At 38.2% G+C, this 24492-nt stretch overlaps 1 protein-coding gene across 6 annotated transcripts in view; it reads right to left on the reverse strand.

Moving 5' to 3' along the window:
* Nucleotides 1-6171: 6171 nt before the first annotated feature.
* The window catches only part of FUT8 (fucosyltransferase 8 (alpha (1,6) fucosyltransferase)), a 342950-nt gene continuing 324629 nt past the window's right edge, over nt 6172-24492 (reverse strand). For 4 of the 6 annotated variants that reach the window (XM_011949753.1, XM_011949756.1, XM_011949751.1 and 1 more), the window contains 2 exons: nt 15619-15769; nt 6172-8176 (listed from right to left, as the gene is read on the reverse strand). In XM_011949753.1, the coding sequence (XP_011805143.1) occupies nt 7859-8176; nt 15619-15769 (469 nt within the window). In that variant the 3' untranslated portion in view covers nt 6172-7858. The remainder of the gene's footprint in view (nt 8177-15618; nt 15770-24492) is intronic. The other 2 variants (XM_011949755.1, XM_011949754.1) reach the window with 1 other exon arrangement.

Consider the following 24492-nt stretch of genomic DNA (forward strand, 5'->3'; position numbering starts at 1 on the left):
CAATGACCTAAGGCTTTAATTCTATCTTTTCTTGAAAGTGGGAGGGGTAAAATGGCCTCCAGGGGTTAAGAGGCAGCATCTTAATCAAAAAGAAACTGTTGACAGCTCTGCTGGCTCCAAGTTCTCTCTAATCAGAGCTCAGGACACCTTAATGGGTCACCAACCTTGCCTGAGATGTCCTGCCACATATCGCCACCGGCACATCAGCCATTCAGCTAGCCAGACAAAGCAATGAAAAAAAAAAATAACATCTGTATATTTCTTCTACTTCCTTTGGCATTCTCTACCCTGCAGAAGCCTGGAGTGAGTTTCAGATGCAAGTGGGCTTGGAAATTAGACAAGCCATAATTGGGTAAAACACAAGTAATACCAGACTTCATATTAAAACAATGTACTTTCATGTACATAAATAACTCCAATGTCAAATTCAGCCACAGAATATTAACCTGGATCAGACAGTGGATTCTAAGAAGCACACACAGGGAAATTGTTTCTGCTCTGAGACGTATCTTGTTAAGCACAGAAGGTGCATAGAATCACACGTCGAGTTCCTCCTGCACTTAGGGGCTGGGAAAATGATAGCTTAAGTAGCCACTTACTATTATTTAGTGTCTCTATGTAAACACAACTGGCTAAGCTGGGAATGGACACTTTCAGGGCTCACCTTCCGATGGATGCAGGTAAGCAGAAGTCCACAGGGAGAGTGTGACCAAGCAGATGACTCCAGAGCCCAGGGGCAGTCTGCTATCAACTCAAAGAATTTTCACGTGGCCCACCTGACCACCTAGTTCCTGTTAAGGATATAGGTAGAGTGAGATTGCTTTTGCAAAGCTGATAGCCTTTACAAAGCAATTTTATATCTGTTATTTCTCAAAATAACAACTAGAAGTTACCTCCATTTTAAAAGTAAGAAAAACTGAGGCCTAGGCACATTATATAGTTTGCCCAAGATATCAGCAGGTCAGTTTCAGAGCCAGAAGCAGAACTTAAGTCTAAAAAAGTACACTGTTCTTTTCAACAGATCACACCTACAGTGGTGAAACTCCTGCATGTGGTTGCACGGGGGAGTGCAATTCATATTGTAGACATTGATGATTTGTATATTTATTGAGCAATTTTCTGGTGGATGGCAGTAAGAGTTTTATTGAATTTGTTTAAAATGAATAGATTACAGTAACTGTCTTAGGAGCATCTTTATCCAATATTCACAAAGGCACCATACAGATTAACGGAGGCCCTACTATACTACCCCCACTATCAAATTTTTCTCTGATGACTGTCAGTGTTTTGTGACGTTGGGCCTTTGTGAATTATCAATTTGAATCTAAAAGACAAGACTACTTATAGTAGGGGTCAGCAATCATCTTTTGTAAAAGGCCAGACAGTAAATATTTTAGGCTTTGTAGGCCATACATTTAGGCTTTGTGGTAACTACTCAAGTGTGCTGTTGTAGCCCCCAAAGTGGCCACAGTCAATATGTAAGTGAATGGGTGTGGTTATGTTTCAATAAAACTTACAAAAACAAGCAGTTGGCACAGCTTCCCAATGACTGACTTACAGAATGCTGGTCATCTGAATTATCAAGAGGAGTTTCTTGAACGAGCATAGCTTGTTAGAACCTGTTGAGCTCAAAAGGTGTGAAGCCAAAACTTGAAATTAGAGCTGATTTCAAATCCCTTGTTCTTTAAACTCAACACCTGTAAGATGTTCTCATTCTTGGTGGTGTGACCCGCCACTATGTGGCAATCAATTGTGCAGTATGTTTGTGAAGAAATTCCAATGTTTTTGAATATCACTTAAAAAATAATGGAATAGACTAGATGGGACGCATCATGGTGGGTACTCATTCACACTTCTTTTGATTTCCTGAACAGTATGGGAAAGTCCGATCTGGTCCAGAGTGGGATATCATCTCCACTCTCTGGCCTCTTAGGAGACCGTGACACCTCAGTTCTCTTGGCTTTTATGTCCACAAATCCCTCTTCTCTTAGTTGAGACAAAGCTGTGATTCTGTGAATGAAACTTTACTAGGAAACAAAGGCGGGAAAGAAAGCAAACAACAAAAGGAGTTTCTAAATATAAACAGGTGAGTTTGAACAGCCTTGTTAATTAGGTCAGGAATTAAGTTACTCTATCTTTACTGAGGTCTAGAAAAAGACATAGTCAGCTGCTCTAGCAAAATGACCTTTGTTCCTCTTGCAACCAGATCCAGCCACCCAGGTTCCTAATCCAGACAGCTGCACCCTGGTACCACATATGACCTTGTTACAATCTCAGGCTCCACCATGACCTTCTTAGAAATTTAGGGCTGGAAGAGAACTTAGAAGTTATCTAACACTTGTTACACACCTGAGGTCCTCAAGGCCAAGTCTGAGAGGGGCCCAGCCTATGAGCTTCATAGCATATTGTTATGAATATGCTATGAATGGGCTATTCTGAGCCCAGGATGACAGCCAGCTAAGCAGGTATTGCTAAGGAATTGGGACACGTGCAGCAACTGAACTCGAAAGCATTATGCAGCTGTTACCCTCTTACCAATCCTTTCCAGAGATATAATCTTATTTTAAAAAAATTTAATGGGTAAGTTTCATAATGTTATTTAACCCAATGTACCAAAAAGATATTTTACATTTTTTATACTATCTTTTATACTAACCAACCTGATGCATTATATTTACAGCACATATCAATTTGCTTTAAATTAATTTTTATCTCAATAGCTTTTAGGGTACAGTGGTTTGTTACATGGATGAATTATATAGTGGTGAATTCTGAGATTTTAGTAGGCTCATCACCCAAGTAGTATACATTGTACCTAATATGTAGTTTTTCATCCCTAGCCCCCCTCGCACCCTCCTCTTTCTGAGTCTCGAAAGTCCATTATACCACTCCATATGCCTTTCCGTACTAGTCGACAACTTGAAGAATCAGGAGATTAAAGTTATTCCCCTATATTTTTTCAGTGTAGGGGAATAACTTAGCTCCTACTTTTAGGTGAGACTATATCGTTTTTGGTTTTCCGCTCCTGTGTTACTTCACTTACAATAATGACCTCCAGCTCCACTGAAGTTGCTGCAAAAGACATTATTTTGTTCCTTTTAATGGCTAAGTAGTATTCATGGTATATATATATGTACCAAAACTTCTTTATCCACTCATTAGTCGATGGGCACTTAAGTTGGTTCCACATCTTTACAATTGTCAATTGTGAACTGCTATAAATGTACGTGTGCAAGTGTGTTTTTCATATAATGACTTCTTTTCCTTTGGGCGGATACCCAGTAGTGGGATTGCTGGATCGAATGGTAGATCCACTTTTAGCTAGAGATATAATCTTGAACTTAGAAAAGAGCTTTCCCAATGTAGTCCAGAGGTTATAAACTAAAGGAGCCACAGATATTTATTTGGACCCCTTAGTGTTTTATATATCTTTTAATTAGTTGCTGATACTTCAAAATCTGAAGATTTTGCACAGAAAGATCCACTAGATTCTGCTTGTCTGGAAAAACATAAATATCTGTCCACATTATGTCCTTAGAACAACAAACAGCTGAGGCTGAGTAGAAGCTACTCCCTTGAGACATGTGAAACTGAACTAGTCAACCAAATTTGCAAACCCTGAATAAATCCAACCAATTCATTTCACTTACAAAGAAAATGAAGTTCTGAGAAAACTGGCCTGTCCCCATTTAATGACAATATCAAAATCAGAAGCCAGATACTCTGAATTTCAGTCAGTGATCTTCAATGAGAACTGTTGCTTTTCCCCTAAAGCAACCTGAAATACAGGGATATTACATGCTTGTGGGCACTATGATGAGGAAAAACAAAACTGAAAACTGGGTCTTCTGCTTCTGCACTCAATACGTTCCATTTCCTTACTGGGCCAGAAATTCTCATGCGGATCAATAGGGAGGTAAGACTAGCCAGGAACTCAAAGTCCACATTTTCCAAGGCTTGTGATCCTGGAACAGCTCTTCCATGTGTCCATGAGAGAGATTGGTGCTAGGAACCAGTAAGTATAGAGGCAAATTCTTTTTGCTCCTTTCTGAGCAGTGCACTTTAAAAATTCTATACAGTCTGTATCTGACATAAATTAGGGTATTGTAGCCAAGTTCCCAATTTCACCAATCCTCAAGCCACATGTATCTCTGTACAGGCCTATGGAACCTACTGCACAGTCTCCTGAGAGCATAAATGAAGTATCGGGCAATTGGCTATGGCCAAAGGGGACTTGTGTTTTTCCCCTGAGAGATTTGCTGTCATTGAGGCAGAAGAGATACTTCTAGACGCACCATTTAGACCCCAACACTTTTCCTGCTCACTGAATGTATAGTGACTGTATTCTCTCAGAACTGAATAATAAAGACAATAATCATTGTATGAGGTAGCTTTTAAAATGTGCTTTCTCTTTTAACTCTCAACTCCCTTAGAAGTTGGGGCTGTTCATCTTCTCAACTTTATGAAGAGGGAACCCAGTAAACAGGACTGGCTCTAAATAGCAACAATAACAATAACCTAAAGCTTGGACAGAAAAGGAACTAGTCTCTTATTCATTTAGGTACAATGAAACCCTGGATTAGGGCTTTCACAACAGGCATGAATTCGTTTAAGTGCCCAGCTGAGCACTAAATCAGACTTGAGTGGAAGAACTAGGAAAGCCTTGGTGAGATCTTTTGTAATTGCTTTGTCATTAATAAGCAGGATTCTGTTACCCACATTCAATGAGCCCATGATAATAATTTAATTCCAGGCAAGTCTCTCAGGAAAAGGTCTTTCAACAAGGAAAAGACCCAAATCCTAACCTCGCACTGGCCACTCAATTCAAAATCATGCAGGATTTTTTAAGTATCAGGGCTTTATGGAGAAATTACAATAGTGGTAAGAAAAATGTCAGCCTTCTCAACATGGCAACTTGTATAGAATGATTCACCATCATGTACATGATGATTTACCAAAAAAAGTGGTTCTGAAAGGCTATTCAGACAGATGTGGTCAACAGTATTCATCAGCCCTTCACAAGTGCAGGTTTAACAGTTGGGTTATTTCATCTTTTTACATAAGGCTACTGGCTACTTGGCTATTGAGGCCAGAGTCTCAACAGGGGTTTCACAAGACTAAACCTTTCCTCTCCCCTGCTGTTTTTTCATTTTAAGTTAATGGTGGAGTAAGCACCCCCTGAACCAATATTCCAACGAATAACAACTATAAACTCAATAAAACACAAAAAATACCATGAGGGTAGGAGACTGAATACAAACAGAGGCAAGTTCTGAAAAGAGGTTAAATTTTAAAGAAGGGAATGGCACAATGTGAATTTCACATTGTATAGCTTTTGGGCTGAAAGAAAACTGCAGTCTTTCTGGTCTAAGAATCAGAGTAACCACAGCTGCTGGAAAGTGAGGGGAGAAACCTCAGAAAAAAGGGAGCCAAAGAAAAAGGACTACAAATTCTGTGCATAAATTCTATCCATCTCTCTGGCTGAGCCCTGAACTACACATGGCATAGACTCCAGCTAAATGAATTGAGATTTTCAGCTGCTGCCCAAGACAGTTTACAATTTGAGTCCAATAAAGTTAAATGCTTGCTAACACAAGCAAAAAATATATATATATACATATACACACACACACATATGTATGTATATAGATATATCACAGCACTTTTCAGAGTAATATAACAGAATCTACAATATAAACGTTTACAATGTTCAGGACACAATGTAAATCACTCAATATATGAGGGACCTCCCCCCAAAATCTGACCATTCTATAAACAATGGAGACCAATTCTAAAATTATCCAGATGTCAAATTTACCAGAAAATAATTTTAAAGCGTAATTTAAACATGCTTGTAGTGAATAAAAAAACTCAGTAGAGAAATACAAATAATTAAGTAGAAATTCTAGAACTAAATGATAAAATGTCAAAAATTAAGTCTTCAACTCCCTTTGGGAAATATTCCTTAATTTATTTCCTTCATATCTCTGTTCTTTGGTCCTTTCACCCCTGGAACTGGGTCAATTTAGAAGGAAAAGAGACTAACTTAATTTACCTTTGGGTCTTCTATAAGGGCACAAATCAGATCCACAGTTACTGATGTTTCAATGACATGTGACATGCGAGTTGCAAAATAACTCATAATCCGAATTACCTCCACTCAGTTGGAGATTGTTTCAAATGACTTTTATTTGTACCAAAACTAAATGGAAAATTGCTTGCTGACACTGTAGGAAGTTAATTTCTTTTTTCTTTGGGAGGCTTGACTTGAGAAAAAGAATTTAGTTAAATTTGGTGGTGAGATTTTATATACCGTATTTTCATTTGGTGAAGATATGAAGGCCAGGACTAACAGTTTCTGCCTAGGATCCCTGATATTTAACATCAGGCCTGAAAGTCGTTCCTACAGAGATATTTTTCTTTTAGAATGGAGTAACTCCTGCCAGGCCTCTGTAGGAGGCAGGCTACATACAATAAGGAAGTGTTTTTATGAGGACAAAAGTGATGTTCAGAGACAAAACATCAAAGTCTTATTTTCTGAAGTGATTCTAACATGGAAGTATTTGGAAGAGATAATCCCAAGACTCAATCCATTGTGGGTCTCCCACTGGTCCCTCTTCTCCCTTGGTCACCAGGTTCTACATACTATGAGACATATACTTCAGAAACAGCCAGTTTCCCAATCCCTAAGACACCTGGTACTCTGAAAAGCAGGGCATGATAGGCCAGGGCAGAAATTGGTTCCTGGATAAAACAGGACCCTATTCACAAAAAGCGATAATAAATACATTAAGAAAGACTATCAAACAAACCTGTAATCGTTTTAGAAATGGAGGTGATAGCTTCTCTGGGAGCAAGGAGTTATGATTATTTCACTCAGTTAAAACAATGTCCAAAATAAGATAATGAAAGCTCCCAAAGAGTGTTCTTAGCAATTTTGTAATGAATACCAATGAAAATTGGTTTCAGTATTAAAATCGACCAATGTCTCTGAGTTAAGAATTAGTTACTATATCAGAAACAGGAAAAAAACAAAGTAAATAAGCTGAAAAACTAAAAAGCTCCTCTTTTTATCAAGTTCTTCCACATAAGGCTGATCATCATAACATCCAATGATACAAAATTCTAGAAACTTTACAAAATTCCTTTTTAAAATTTATTTTTTGTTATCAAAGAGAATGTCCAGAAACATTGAGTACTAAAGAATTTGTTCATGGCATTGTTTTACAAAATTTTCTAATGGACAGTGAATATTTTATTTTCCGATGTATTCTTCACTTATTAATGATGAGGTCAATGAACTGATGCAATTATTAAAAAAAAAAAAAACCCAGATAACCTTATAAAGGAAAAAAACAAAAACAAAAAAACCAAACGTCCATTCTCATTCTGAATCTGTTGACTGGAGTGAATGCAGTGGTCACAATACCACCACCAAATAAGAATCAACTTCCTCAGAGTAAGAAGCTGTTCAGGTCTTCTCAATAGTTCACATAGGTCTCTCAGATATAGGCACCATGTTTTAAGTCTCACATAAAATGTCTGTGTCACTTAAATTACACAATATGGCAGTGTTTGTCTTATGGGGACACATTGAAAGAAAGGGACAAAGTAGAAAACAATCTGTTTGCATGTTATATGTGAGTACATTATTGTACTGTGCATGGGTTTGAGGGCACTGCAGCCCTTGTTAAAGAGGAATTCCACCAACTGAAGCCTCTGTCAGTTCCCAGCTGCTCTTGGTGCTGAGGGTATCTACTCATATAACCTTACTTTGTTAGATCAGAGCCCTCTTCATCTACAATTTGGCTCAAATGGTTTGAACTGAGTTTGGTTGTTTATCTCTTCCATCTGAGCTTTATTTCTCAGCCTCAGGATATGTGGGGTACTTGACCGTTTCTATCTTCTCTCGAACTTTGTAGGAGGGATATAGGCCCGTCCTTCCCAGTTTTCTGTTGACACCTTTAGAATAGCCATCCCAGTGATTTCCAGCCACACCAATGATATCACCAGGTTCCATGGGAATTTCATCCGCAGTTCGAGGCTGGTGAGCGTAAATGGCAATTTGGTTGTGGGCATTCTGGCCCCCAAAATAGTAGATGTCATCTAAAGAATGGAAGTTTGCAGAGGCATCAGGATGTAGTGTTTGCATAATTTCATAAGCAACTCGACAGACCTTTGGAAAGAATTTAAAAAAAATTGTTAGTATATAAACACTCTCCTTTCCTTCACAGCAATCTAAAAGCCCTTGGCCAAAAGGATGGGGAGTAAGAAGTTGAAAAGTAGGTGGATTCTAGCCACAAGCTTTCAGTCCATTTGCTCTCAGAAGATGGTATAAGTCATTCTTCATCTCTGTGTCTGGATCCTTTTTCAAATTAAAAAAAAAAAAAAACCCACGAAAGATTATTACAATTAAAATCTCTCTCTCTATAGTACAAAATAATTTAAGAATATGAATTAGTTAATTTTATCAAACATTTATTAAGAGCTACACACACAGTGGTCCAAGCTAGGCACTCATGATACCAAAATGAGTAAGACATAGTTTGTGCCCTTAAAGAATTTGAAGTTTAGGATTAGGATAAAAGAAAACTTAACACAAATGCTGATGGTCCCTTTCCTTCATACACTGTTAATCAATCACACATTCTCATCTGCTAATTAGACAGTACTTTTAATTTTGCAGATAGGCAACTAAAATACAAGGAGATTAAGTGATCTGCGCAAATTTCAGTGACAGAATTTCAACTAGATATAGAACCAAAATAATAAAACCTTTGCTTTCAGATTTAGTACTTCAACAAAGGTTATACTGGCAATGTCATTTTACAATTGAGATCATTGGTAGAATACTGAGACTATAATAAAATAGGGATCATAAAGATTTGGAACTTTTGAACTTCAAATTCAGCCAAAGGCTCATAGAAGGCAAGCAAAATTAAGAGGGACTCAGGAAAAGAAGAAACTAAATAATTAAAGTAGCTCCAATAATAGCAAACTACAATAACAATGATAGATGCTAATATTTACTGAGATTTTGCTGTCAGACATTGTTTTTAGATATTATCTAATGTAATTAGATTCCTTTCAGTATCCCCATAAAATTCTATCATTATGTTCATTTTACAGATGTCAAAGCGAAGTTAAGGCATTGCTCAAGGTTACACTGATAAGTGGTAGATTCAGGTTGGAACCTAGGCAGTCTGCATATGCTTGTAACCGCTATATATATTTTCTCTTGTAAATCTTATTCTCCATGTTCATATTGTAACAGCAGAAAGATATAGCATAAGACCAAAGATAGCCTTGGGTAAACCTGACAGTCTTCTTTTCAGGGTGTCTTCACCCACTCTTCAGTCATCCCTAGCCAGGAATGCAGGACCTTGTGTTACTCTTAGGATGACCACAACCTCTACTGTGACAATAAGCCGTGATGTGTTTCCTCCTCTCCACTCTTAAATGTCTTACTCTCATAAAAACAATATCGCACCCCGTCCCACACCCTTAGAGACCTGTTTCTTCTGGGGATAATCCTAATAATTAGTGTATGTTTTGCTATCAAGAGTTGTCATGTGTTAACCTTGATGGATAACACAACTGTTTTATTAAAACAAAGAAATAACTATTATAATAATAGCAGAGATTTCAGACACTGAAGTGGCCCATTATAAAAATGACAAATGTGACTGTAGGCCTCTGCAAGCATACCAGTGCCACACAGGTGTGGCCCTTTATTTTTCTCGCTAAGAATGACTGTTAAGGACAGCAGCTGAGCTTAATGAGCACTAATTATGTCCCAGGCAGTGTTATAATAGTGTGCTCTTCCCTCACCTTGTCTCAACTCATTTAACTATTATGACAAACCTGTGAAGTACTATTATTATTCATATTTTACAGATGAAGAAGCTAAGCCACAGAAAGATTAAATTTCAAAAAATAAAAATAAAAATCCAAAAAGGAACTAGTTAATGGCAGAGCTGCAGTTAGAACTCTTTCAGGCTCTTGAGTATATATTCCCTTAGGATAAACACCTACAACAATGCCTGCCACATAGTAGGTGCTCAATGAGTATCTGTTGAATGAATATTGCTCCAGGCATAATACCAGCCCAGCAATGGAGACGCAAGTCCATGGGTGATATTTAACCCTTAAGATCCATATATAACATTAAGAGGAAGTAATTTTAAAACTGTCTATATCAACCATGGGGCAATTTACTGCAAAAGGCTAAAAAGATTACTATAGTGTTAATGTTTGCATTTAGTCACTCTATGCTGCTTCTCTTCTTTCCTTACCTACCACGTGGTTTACAAGTTCAAATCACATGGCAGGTAAATGAAGGCTTGTAGCTGATGTCCATACTCAGGTTTGATGCTTGACAGGTGGCATGACTGAGAGCAGTCCATGGTTTGCAAAGCAGTGGCAGGCTACATGTAGTATGTTTAACTTTATTCTGTGTTGACATGGCACTGCATCATTTTTAGTACATCGTAAAGCACATAGTAATGGGTAACAGCAAAAAACCTGCCAAAGGATAAAACAGATATGACTGTATTAAAAGAAAATTTAAAAAGAGGGAGGAATCCATTAGTCTGAATTTCATCCCTTAGAAGTAGCCTGAGTTTACATAAGCCTCCAAAGCTTTCTCAGAGTAGATGCGATCTTATTTTTGTCAAAACAGATAAGGGCAGGAGGATCTCCTAGTGTGAGAAGTTGGAAGTGGCTGAGAGATCTGTGCACTCTTCCTGTAAACTGCTTTGTTTTACTACACAATAAGAGAATAAGAACCAGGTCTTTTCTTTGTTGTGAGAAATGCCAGAAGGATTAATGCAGTAACAGCTGCACTGTACAGCACTCAGCATTGTAAGCTAGATAGAGCCCCTGTGGATGCAAATACTTTTCTTGTCTTCTGCTCTGGGAAGCAATCACAGAGTTCACACCTTGGGATTTCACTCTGTGCTTTCCTCCATGGTACTCTCAACAGGTATCCGCTGTTGTTTCATGAGCCACATCTCAATGGAAATTCCAATCCAGAGCCTCCTGTCTGGAATAGTTAACGTAGTTTTCAGTTTTGCCCTCTGGGCTTCCAAAATCTGATTCAAAGTGTAATAAGAGGAGTAGAGTTGCATGCAGACTTGGAATGAGACCACAGAGAGGCTCATAAGAGTATTGTAATAACTGCCATAAAGGGAGGTGTCATGGGGGAAAAAAGTGATTTTGTATTATGATGATTTTCAATGGCTGCAACTACTGAGTAACGTTCACTGCTCTTTAAACAATGTCTTTAACAATGTTAGTCTTTAAAGTGAGCATCTGCAACCATTTTTGTAAGTCAGATTTCAGAAAAATAAAAATTGATCCCAGAACCTGATAAGCAATATTTTCAGAAAACCTTTCTGATACTGTGCCTATCTACAGCTGGGCTGTCAACTGCTATTATTCTCAAACTATAAATTCTTTGTTTCAGATTTAAGATTCAAATAAGAAAATAAGTGACAAATGACATGCTTTGCACATAGGCAATGCAATTTCCAGTAACACAGAATAGGATTAATGCATTTGGTAGAATGTTTTAGAATGTGGTTGCATAGCTTTCAAAATTCACTTGATGCACTTGAAAAAATGCTAATACTGCCTCCAATTTTCATATTAAATCCTGAGGACTGTACTATTCAATTTATGAGGCTTTTAGGACAAACTTGGCTTTGAGAAACAGATCTGATGAAGGAATTCAGAAAGCTAAGAGCAATAATCGTAACAAAATTAGAGAGCAGAGCCACAGTGTTGGCTTTTAAAAACTTTTCACTGAAGAAGAGAGAATTCCCCTACCTCACTTAAGGATATAAAAGAAAGATTAGAAGCCTGAGACTGAGGGAGATGGGTATAAAAACTTCTGAGAAATCTCGATTAAGGTGCCATGACATTTTTGCCTGCAGTTTTCCAAACACGTAGCCTTGCATTTTTCCTTCTAGTATGGCATTTCATTCCTGCAGTATTGTCTACACTAGCTCATGGTCAACAGGTCAACTCTTTCCCACTACTGTTATATGGTATTCCTCAAAGGATAGTGTATAGGAGACAGAAAGTTTACATGAGTAAAACTTAAAGACTGTCAAATAATTATGAAGGAGATATTAAACTTGTATCACTTCCTAACATCTCCTGGCACATGAAATAATCATCGAAGAAAGTTGAGAGTTGGTTATTCATGTTTTTATTCTGGGCTGAACATAGTTTCAATGTTTATCTTTTGTCACGCTTCTGGATGTATGGCTTTAGTCTTCCTCCATTTTCCAGAATGCTTATGACATATACAGGAAAGTCTGAAAATTAATTTCACTAAGGTCAACACACACACATTTACTTGAAATACTAGGTCTTCACTCACCTTTTGGGAATGAAGAACTTTTGTTTCTGAAAAATCACATCATATGGCAATATTCTCTTTCAATAGGCTAAACAAAATGAAGCTGAGGTGGTACACTGGCCCAGAGAAATGTACATGCTGAATGTTAACAGTTCCTCTTCTTTACGGACCCTAAGCATTACCCATGACCACAAGCAGAGCTAATGGAGTCCTTGAAGAGCTCGTTTCATGCTCCTTCTAAAATGTGAGAGCATTTGAAATGAAAGCCATGTGAAATGAAGAAAGCCATGTCTGAAGTGAAGCCATGTGAAAAAGAGTTGCAAAATAAATACCATAAAGTCTAACAGGCAGAGATGTTCCTGTAAGTATTCATATATATAATAATAGCAGCTAATGTGTTTAATACTGTATTGCTAGGTACTATTCACAGTGCTTTACTTTTTATAACTCCTTAATCCTCACAAAAACTCTATACTATAGGTACTATTATTTTTTCACATGTAGAAAAATAAACCAGTTAAGAGATAGGCTAAGTAATTTGTTCAAGGAGACACAGCCACTAATTGCTCAAAGTTGGACTCAAATACAGATATCCCGACTCTATACCACAGGTTGTCTCTTTCTTGTTCTGTGATCAGTGGTCAATGGTTTGGCATTTTATCCCATCAGTGACTTTTTCTCACCCTCTATTGACGACAAGATATTTCTAGGGCATTTTCAAACAATTCTAATTTTGGTTTATGGTAAGGGAATCTATATAATAATCCTGCAAACAATTTCATTCACCCTACAAAAACATTAAACTTTACTAAATACTTCTTTACTAAAAATATTTGAAAAAAATCCTGAGGTGCAAGTAAGCCCAAAGATTTATCACTGAATATGGAATTATTCTATAATTTCAAATGCTACAGTGGTTAGTCATCAAATAAGGTACATAATAAAGAGGTAATCACATTAGGCAAACTGCTACTCACTATAAAAATGGAAGGTATTTTTACTGTTAAACTTTTATTATGAGCCCTAACATAAAATATTTTGAGTTATTCAAGTCTATTTTGGGTTATGAAATATTATTTTAATTTTGCTTAGGTTCAAATGAGTGAAATTATTTTGGGCAAACTTTGACTGCCAAGAGTTTTTAGGAACAACATGACATATAAGTATGAGCCTTATTCCTTTGGATACAGAAAGTCTTCTCAGCATCACTCCTACTTCATATGAATTGCTTCTCTGGACCCAAGGTCTGAACACACTGAGGTCGACATTATGCATAAAACTAAACAAAGTAATAGAACGATATTCTCCTCAAGCCTAGACAGAATTCTACCATCATTAAGTGACAGAGATCCTGATTTCTAGGTCAAAATTGGAGTTATGAGGATCCAAAATTCTAAAGTACAACTTCAAAAAGGAAAAAAAAGAGTAAAGAAAAAAATTTTCTATTCCAGAATAAGCCTAATGGTATTACTAAGGAGGGTTGGAAGAAGATAAGCAAAACATGAGTACAACCCTGTAAGTCTCAGTGCCTGTCTACATGTGAGGTTGGTAAACATTTAGACATGTGTAAATTTATTTAATTTTAGAATCTTGTGACTAGAACAGTGACTCTCAACCAGGGCAATTTTGTTCCACAGGGGATATCTGGCAATATCTGGACACATTTTTGGTTGTCATAATTTGAAGTGAGGGTCTTACTGGCCAGGGAGGCTGCTAAATATCCTACAATGCACAATATGGCTCCTCACAACAAAGAATTATCGGGTCTAAAATAGTGCCTTGGTTGAGAAACCTGGACTAGAGGAGTTGACTTCAGGCAGGCCTAAAATCCAGGCCTACAGAGAAGGTGGCATACCTGGGGAAGTGACTCTTGATTCACTCATTCTAACAATAAGCATCAAGAATGTCTGGAGGTTGTTACCAGTTACATGTACCTGTTGATCAGGCAGATGCATAGCCAAGACTCTCAAAAACAGTTGGAAGGAAACAAGAAGTTATAAACCTTGCCCCTTTCTTGCAATAAGAATGGAAATGAGAGTTTCTTAAAGATAGGATCCATGCCCCAATTAGGGAGAAACATCAATAGTGGATGCCTTCATGGGAACTTGAAGACATTTTCCCTTCTCATTAAGATTGCTGCTGTGTGTTCTGTGCAGCTATCTTTGGGTAGTAAGTTGTATTCTTATTCCATATTAAAGGAATCTGTAACCTTTGCCTGGCTAGGTATCTTTCCAAAAATCATTTCGCCATCCCATGACAACGTATATTGTCATATAATAAGAAAGTATCCATTTCCTTTTACTCTCCGAAGTATACTCTTGTAAAAATGATATGGCTTTCTTTTTTTCACATTTTCTTTTCTCTGCTTCTTCTCGACATTTAAGCATACATTTATCTTATACCAATTTGTATGTTCTGTTAATTATTCTCTAGTTATTTTATGTGTGTATTTTGCTTATTAGATTCTGGACCAGGGCAAGAACTATATCTTCAATCTCCTTTGAAATCTCCTCTGCATGTAGTATAATTTTGAGCGTAACAGCTGGTTGAATGAACTAACCAATAATATGTGCATAAATGAGAGAACAGAATAAAATCCACTATAGTTATCCTGATATTCCACAGGGCATATAAAGTTGGTTGGACCCTCATAAAAACACATATACCACACCCATAAAATATAATCATCTGCAACAATTAAATTCAAACAATGATTGTGATATTGTGTTTCTTAAATTTCACATACAGTTTCTCACTTGGTAGAAATGTAGTAGAACTTGAAAGGGAATTACATTTACTCTCTTTTCTATAAAGCAATCAACTGAGGCAAAATTTACGACTCTTAAGCCTTTCAGTATCAGTGCACTAATGTGTAGAAATGGATGGATTCTGGTTACATATTGACTATATGCAAAATTAGAAAGTTTAAAATTAAGTAAGCTTAATTACTTGTTGTTTCTGTTAAATGCTGTGAACAAGCCAAATACTTTAAACAACTCCAGTAACTGGCTTCAGTGGAGATGTAGTCAGCCATTACTTGCAAACAACTAAATATTCAGTGCACGTGAATGGCTATTTTATGGGATCTTTTCATTCTTTCACAAAAGGGATCATTACTGAGTATCAGAAAAATTGCACCTGAGTCACGATAATGAACATTAACAATACACAGACACACAAATAATTTTTCTGACTCCTACACAACCAAAACGTATTGGTTATTTTAAAATGCCCTACTGACTGACACTTACCTGGGATGAAAAAGTACACACTAGGAAGTCTGCCTGAGAGAGAAAATGTATATCCAGGATTACTCCACGAAGTGAATTTTCTGTGTATCGATTGTGCAGTCCAGCTGACCAGGAAATAGAGTTATCACTAATAAATTCATAATTGGGGTACCTGAAAAATAAATTAATTTATAGATGGTCATAGATATCACAGTATCCTATCAGAAGGTAGACTTGCTGCTTGGACTAAGAGCTTTCTAACAGAAAGGAGACCTTTAATTATGGCATTTAACAGTGTAGTTGATGAGACATCTTTGAAGTCCATCAGTGGGGCAGAAACCATTCTGGAATGCCCTGTATATTAAACTTTATTGGCATATCATATAAAACACACATACATACATCAAAATGTCCTTTATCAATTCATGAAATAGTCGAAAATTGAAGTCTCTTTTTTCTTTTTGTAATGAGTGATTTTTAAGAGTTTATTCAAACTTCTTTCATATTTGGTCACAGAGCTTTTCCTTTGGAATATAAATGTTGTGATAAAACCTCATTAAAATTTTTAATTTAGAATTTTTGATCATTCAGATTTGGATTAGACTTTGTAAATGTCTTCTTCATTGACATTACAAGTTAATAATAAAAAGAAGTTAAGAGACGAATATTTTAAAAATTTGTGAGAACTAACGGTCTCCCTTAACCTGCATCCTTCTTGAAGAATCATCTACTCTTACCTAATAACAGTAATAGCCCATTCTAATATTTATGGAAGCAAATTCCATAGATGCCCACCAAGTCATATTTTGGTAGTCTTGCTAGAGATACAGTGTGTGTTTAAAAGTATTCATACTGGATGTCTTCTGAAGAGAATCTAGAATATAATAGAGGAGGAATAAATATTTTCTGGAGGAATAATAGTTCCTATATAGAAACCCTGAAGCATCAGGAGTCAGTTTACATGTTTGTCTTTCAAACAGTATTCCAAAAAAGGTTAGGACCATGAGTTTTTTTTTCTCTGCATCACAGCATCTAGCACTCCACACAATGCTGTGTGAATAAATACACGAACAAGTGAGTGCTACCTATGCCTGGGACTTTCCCTAATCCCCTAAGAGCTGTTTTAGTTTCTCTTCATTTCATGGCCACCAAGGAGCTTTCCCTCATTGCCTCTGTAATAATGATTGTAAAGGCAAAGTCTCTGAGCACTGCTTCAGACTGCTATTCAGTGTTCAAATCCATTTGGCCTCATTATTTTTGACAGTTTGCCCTTTTCAGCTCAAAATCAAGGAGATGAAGAAAATGTCACATTTGTTCTGAAAAGAAAACAACCAGAAATAGTTTTAATGTGATTCTTGTGAAGCTGCATACCCAGGCATGAAGCAGAAACAACAACAAAGAAATATGAAATGCTAGAGGGAGAAAGAAAGGGGGGAACTGATAAAACCAGTACAGGTTTTATCCTTGAATAAAGACTAACTTTGTCAGCATGGTTTGGATGTTCAGTGAAACAAAGGAGTGATCAATTTACCAAGAAGTAACACTAACATTAATGGTCTTCCTAACAAAAAGAGCCTTCTCTGGAACCAAATCAAAAGGGTACCTAAGGCTGGGTGTGGTGGCTCATCCCTATAATCCCAGAACTTTCGGAGGCTGTGGCAGGCAGACTGCTTGAGCTCAGAAGTTTGAGACCAGCCTGGGCAACACAGTGAAACCCCAGCACTATTAAAATAAAAAAATTAAAAACAAAAAAAAAGGTACCTAACTTCCTCAGGCCCATCTCTACATGAAAAATAATTCTCAGGCCTATCTCTATGGCTTCATAAACGATACCTAAGTGTAAAACGAAACAAAACACACACAAACAAAACAGTAAATAATGGAAGAAGGAAACTTTACACATTTCATAATGAGCATGAAACTTTTTGCACAAACATGCTTCTTGTCTTTCGCCCTCAACTATGTCAGTGGAGGAATTCTTCTACCTTGAGGTTTTAGATTCTAGGAATTTTGTTTTCTTTTTCTACTGTATAAAAATTTATTTTTGTATCATCCATGAAGGACTAGCTTCCGGTTATAAACTAGTATCTGGTGTTGTTTTCTGAAGTCCTTCCCTTGACTGACGAAGATACTTCTCTTTGTGACTTCACCGTACCTGGTACGTAAACTCCTTCAGGAGACTTATCTAACTATACTGTAATTATGTGTTACATGTATATTGTCTACCTGTTGGTTACTCCCTGAGATAAGGAGCCACACATTATATTTTGACTTTGTATTCCTAGTGATCTGTGCTGTGTCCAGCATATTACAGGAGTTCAACAAAACAGTGAACAAATATACCACTCATTGCTGATTCTTCATTTCACAGGGCAACCAAATACTTTACAAAAAACTTTTAACAAATGACAAGAACATTTCAATGTATCTACTTTTAGAAAGAACTCATCCAGTATTTTAAAAATAAAGAATAAACTCAATTTGTAAATATTTTACCTGGGAGACTTTTAAAGGCTTGTTTTTCTTCCTGGTTTAACCCCATCCCTAATCTCCACAATCTTAGAATGCAATATTGGGTAGCCAACTTTAATAGTTCTTATTTCTTTGACTGTCAATGATTCTGTGATTCAAACACTGTAATAATGAACTACTAAAGAGATCGCCACAACAGCAATGGCTGCCACAGTCACTGGGATGCTGGTGGTAAAATCTTGTGGATGAACTCAATTTTTTTTTTTTTTTGAGATGGAGTCTCACTCTGTTGCCCAGACTGGAGTACAGTGGCACCATCTTGGCTCACTGCAACCTCTGCCTTCTGGGTTCACACTATTCTCCTGCGTCAGCCTCCTGAGTAGCTGGGATCACAGGCGCCCACTACCATGCCTGGCTAATTTTTTGTATTTTTAGTAGAGACGGGGTTTTACCGTGTTAGCCAGGATGGTCTCGACCTCCTGACCTAGTGATCTGCCCACCTCGGCCTCCCAAAGTGCTGGGATTACAGGCATGAGCCACTGCGCCCGGCCAAACTCAATCTTAACATGGAGAAATCTGAAGTGTAATACCAAGCCACAAAGCATTAACTAAGCATCTTCACACAGAAGCTATATGCATAAAGCTAATTTTAACCCCTTTTCAAAGAATGAGCAACACAGAAAATGGATTCTCCTCTGACTGTGTGAACACTATACATCATTTAAGTTTAATTTTTCATCTCTTCACCCTCTTGAAGCAGAAAAGTCTAACAATGATTACCTTGCACACTATGTACTTTGTTAATAGATTAATTCATGCTTTCGGTCTCCTAAAACAATGGCAGAAGTTTTATGATTTGCTTAGGTATCAAAACCAATCCTGAGTGGTTTAAAGTAGAATTAAATCAGAGTAGAAAAACATTTAAGTAAAAGAGTAAAGAAAAAACCCCATCATTTAAATCCCCAAGAAATGACTCAAGTCGAAAATAAAAATAAAAGGAATTACAAAGAGAAAAAAATTTGGCGTAAAAGGCTACTACTAACAGAATATGGAGAAAATTGCTGCCTGGACTACCACTGGGAGGGGAGTTACAGCTGTTGGCTACAAGGAGGAAATTCTGGTTTTACTATTCGTGCAGTTCAAGTAGATACTGCCAACTGTACGATAAGGGTTGTTTGGTATAAAACTGTCATGCTGTGCTATGGATCAAAGCTGTAAAATGTTCATATCTAGTCGAGTGTGGTGGCATGTGCCTGTAGTCCCAGCTACTCAGGTGGCTGAGGTGGGAGGATCATTGAGCCCAGGAGGTCAAGGCTGCAGTGAGCTGAGATTGCGCTACTGCACTCCAACCTGGACCCTGTATTTAAAAAAAAAAAAAAAAAAAAAAAAAAAGTTTATATCCTTGCCTCTAAATACTTCCAGGTCCAGAAATCTAAGGAAATAATGTGGATAATTTTAGGCACATGTCATAGCATTACTTATAAGAATGAAACATTGGAAATAACCTGACTGCCGAATATTCGGAGAATGGTTGGTCAAATAAGCAATGACATATCCGTACAATGTATATGTATGTAGTCATTAAAAAAGATGTGGCTGGGCGCGGTGGCTCATGCCTATAATCCAACATTTTGGGAGGCTGAGGTGGGAAGATTACCTGAGGTCGGGAGTTCGAGACCAGCCTGACCAACATGGAGAAACCCCATCTCTACTAAAAATACAAAATTAGCCAGGAGTGGTGCCACATCCCTGTAATTCCAGCTACTAAGGAGGCTGAAGCAGGAGAATCGCTTGCATCTGGAAGGCAGAGATTTCAGTGAGCCAAAATCGCGCCATGGCACTCCAGCCTGGACAACAAGAGTGAAACTCTGTCTCAAAAAAAAAAAAGATATTTAGGCTGGGCATGGTGGCTCATGGTCATGGAGGACAAGGCGGGAGGACTGCTTGAGCCCAGGAGGTCGAGACCAGCCTCAGCAACATGCGATCCTGTCTCTACCCACAAAAAATTAGCTGGGCATGATGACACACGCCAATGGTCCCAGCTACTCGGGAAGCTGAGGAAGGAGGATCTCTTAAGCCCAGGAGGTTGAGGCTGCAGTGAGCCACGCTTGCACCAATGCACTCCAGCCTGGGTGACAAAGCAAAAAAAAAAAAAAAAAGGTGTTTACAATGACTGTTTTAGCAACCTGGGAGAATGAATCTATTGCTGTATTGTGAAAAGGGTTTATATTATAAAGAATTCAATCAACTACAGTAATGCTCCAGTAAACAACGAGGATATGTTCTGAGAAATACATCATTAGGCAACATTATCATCACGCCAACATCATAGAGTGTATTTACAAAAACCTGGATGGCATAGCCAACTATACCACACCTAAGCTATATACATATACTCACCTAGAATATATGGAATGCTTATTGCTCCCAGGCTACAAACCTGTGCAGCATGTTATTATATTGAATACTGAGGGTAGTTGTAACACAATGGTAACTATTTGTGTATCTAAACACAGAAAAGGTACAGTAAAAGTACAGTTTTATAATCTATGGGACCACCATCACACAGGTGCTTCATCACTGACTGAAATGTTATGTGGTACATGACTGTATTAAAAAATGAGACTACATAAATGGGATTGAGGATAATACTTTTTCCTTGCTTCGGTAATGATATGGTTTGGCTGGATCCCCAAACCTTGCCCGTGCTGTTCTCACGATAGTGAATAAGTCTTACGAGATTCGATGGTTTTAAAAACGGGAGTTTCCCTGCACAAGCTCTCTTCTCTTGTCTGCCACCATGTAAGTCACGCCTTTCACCTTCCATCATGATTGTGAGGCCTCCCCAGCTCTGTGGAACTGTAAGTCCATTAAACCTCTTTCTTTTGTAAATTGCCCAGTCTCGAGTATGTCTTAATTAGCAGTGTGAAAATGGACTAATACGGTAAATTGGTACAAGAAGCGGAGTGCTGCTGAAAAGATACCTGAAAATGTGGAAGTGACTTTGGAATTGGGTAACAGGCAGAGGGTGGAACAGTCTGGAGGGCACAGAAGAAGACAGGAAAATGTGGGAAAGTTTGGAACTTCCTAGAGACTTGTTGAATGGCTTTGTCCAAAATGCTGATAGTGATATGGACAATGAACTCCAGGCTGATATGGTCTCAGAAGGAGATGAGGAACTGGAACAAAGGTGACTCTTGTTATATTTTAGCAAAAAGACTGGTAGCATTTTGTCCCTGCCCTAGAGATCTGTGGAACTTTGAACTTGACAGAGATGATTTAGGGTATCTGGATTATAGGTATCTAAGCAGCAAAGATTTCAAGAGGTGACTTGGGTGCTGCTAAAGGCATTCAGTTTTATAAGGGGGCACAGCATAAAAGTTTGGAAAATTTGCAGCCTGACAATGTGACAGAAAAGAAAATCCCATTTTCTGAGGAGAAATTCAAGCCAGCTGCAGAAACTTGCACAAGTCCCGAGGAGCTGAGTGTTAATCACCAATACAACGGGGAAAATGTCTCCAGGGCATGTCAGAGACCTTTGCAGCAGCCGCTCACATCAGAGGCCCGGAGGTTTAGGAGGAAAAAATGATTCTGTGGGCTGGGCCCAGGGTCCCTCTGCTGTGTTCAGTCTAGGGACCTGGTACCCTGCATCCCAGCTGCTTCTGTCATGATAAAAAGGGGCTGAAGTACAGCTCAGGCTATTGCTTCAGAGGGTGGAAGCCCCAAACCTTGGCAGCTTCCATATGGTGTTGGGCCTGTGGGTGTACAGAAGTCAGGAATTGAGGTTTGGGAATCTCTGCCTGGATTTCAGATAATGTATAAAAACACCTGGATGCCCACGCAGAAGTTTGCTACAGGAATGGGGCTCTCATGGAGAACCTCTGCTAGGGCAGTGCAGAAGCGAAATGTGGGGTCAGAGCCCCTACACAGAGTCCCCACTGGGGCACCACCTAGTGGAGCTGTTAGAAGAGGGCCACCGTCCTCCAGACCCCAGAATGGTAAATCCACCAACAGCTTGCACCATGCACCTGGAAAAGCCACAGACACTTAGTGTCAGCACATGAAAGCAGTGAGGAAGGGGGGTTATACACTGCAAAGCCATAGGCGTGGAATTGCCCAAGCCAAAGGAGCACACCTCTTGCATCAGTGTGACCTGTATGTGAGACATGGAGCCAAAGGAGATCATTTTGCAGCTTTAAGATTTGACTGCCCCACTGGATTTCGGAATTGCATGGGGCCTGTAGCCTCTTTGTTTTGGCCAATTTCTCTCTTTTGGAATGGGTGTATTTATCCAATGCCTGTATCCCCACTATATACAGGAAGTAACTAACTTGCTTTTGATTTTATAGGCTCATAGGTGGAAGGGACTTGCCTTGTCTTGGATAAGACTTTGGACTGTGGACTTCTGAGTTAATGCTCAAATGAGTTAAGACTTTGGGGGACTGTTGGAAAAGTATGACTGGTTTTGAAATGTGAGGACATGAGATTTGGGAGTGGCCAGGGGTAGAACGATATGGTTTGGCTGTGTCTCCACCCAAATCTCATCTTGAATTCTCGGGTGTTGTGGGAGGGACCCAGTGGGAGGTAACTGAATCATGGGGGCAAATCTTTCCCCTGGTGTTCTCGTGATAGTGAATAGTCTCACAAGATCTAATGGTTTTAAAAATGGGAGTTTCCCTGCACAAGCTCTCTTCTCTTGTCTGCTGCCATGTGAGACATGCCTTTCACCTTCTACCATGATTGTGAGCGCCCCCACCCTGCCCCACCAGGGATGTGGAACTATAAGTCCATTAAACCTCTTCCTTTTGTAAATAGCCCATTCTGGGGCATGTCTTTATCAGCAGCATGAAAATGAATAGGGTATTTACCAACTTGCCTATTTTTAAGTGAGCATGAATTAATCTGCTCATCAAGAAAACAAGAAGAAATGCTTGTGATGCATTCAAGAACAAGTGAAAGAGTAGACAAAATTAGTATCTTTTTCTTCAACCAAGCTACAAAGTCAGTTTGGCATTTTAAATTGAAGAAACATGGTAAACCATACTTTTTTTTAAATTGTGTTTTGTACTCAAATGTTCATTTAATCCCTCTTACGTTAACTCACTTGTATACTTGGCTGACTAATTATCTGCCCTTTGTTTACATATATACATATCTTAGTGTGTGTGTATGTGTGTGTGTGCACGCGCACACGCATGCATGCATGTGTATGGTAGTGTGTGTACGTGCTCAAGAGAGGGCGCCTTGAATAAAAAAGGCAATTTGCTTCAGGTTCATTTGGATTCTTCAGAGGTAGAAAGAGGATTTAAATTATTATCTAATGACTTAGATTAACACCTGCATTACAGTCCTCATTCTAAATTTATTTATTTTCCTCACTCCCATTTGAAACATGGGGAACAATAAATACGTTAATTAAATAGCCAAAAAGCTTACATGATTAACTGTTAATGTTTCCAAACTGATGGGATTGAAATCAACACTATTTAATATTTACTGGGCATTTAACTACAGCTAGGTATTATATCCAAAGCACTTATAATCTAGTGAAGGAGACAGAAGTAAGCAAGTGCTAAACACTACAACAGAAGACTGCACAGAGTCGGGGACACAGGCCAGTCAAGGGTTCAGGGATGACTTCTGGAGGAGATAGTATCGGAGCAGAACTAAGACTAGAATTTTCTTCTCCTTAATTTCCTACTTTCACATACATTTAATACATCCTTCATTTATTGACAGTAAATAAAGACCAACTCCAGGTTTACCCAGATCCTATAAGAAGTATCCAATTAGGATTTGTGCTTTATCTGTGTGTTTTCATAATACCCCATGTTAACCCTGTAATAGTGTTACTCACACTGTAGGGTAATTGTTTATTCCCCTATTAGATTTGGGAATTCCTTGACAGTAGGGAGTATCTTGTTTATCATGAAATCCCCAGCACCTAGCACAGTGCCTGAAATACAGGCAAGCTCAAAAAATAATTGTTACTGTTCCATACATACTAGTAGTCTTTATTCCTCAACTTACAAAACTTACTTTTTGATTTCTTACCTTTCTTTAATATAACTTTCAAATTCCAGAAATTATTATAAGACAAAACTCTACATATGTGTTCAGTTGCCTGTAATTGTTAATAAAGACAGTGAAATCAAAATGGTAAGCACCTGGTTTTATTGCTAACAGTCTGTATAGCTGGCTAGTGTTACTGACTGAATGTTTACATTTGCACAAATTCCTATGTTGAATCCCTAACCTCAATGTGATGGTGTCTGGAAATAGGACCATTGAGAAATAATTAGGCTTAGATGAGGTCATGAGAGTGGGGCCCTCATGAGATTGGTGTCCTTATATGTAGAGACATCAGAACACTTCCTCTCCTGTTCCCTGCACACACAAAGAAGAGGTCACAGGAGCACAGAC

The sequence above is a fragment of the Colobus angolensis genome, unplaced genomic scaffold (assembly GCF_000951035.1).
Source record: "Colobus angolensis palliatus isolate OR3802 unplaced genomic scaffold, Cang.pa_1.0 Scaffold3, whole genome shotgun sequence".
NCBI classification, from domain to species: Eukaryota; Metazoa; Chordata; class Mammalia; order Primates; family Cercopithecidae; genus Colobus; species Colobus angolensis.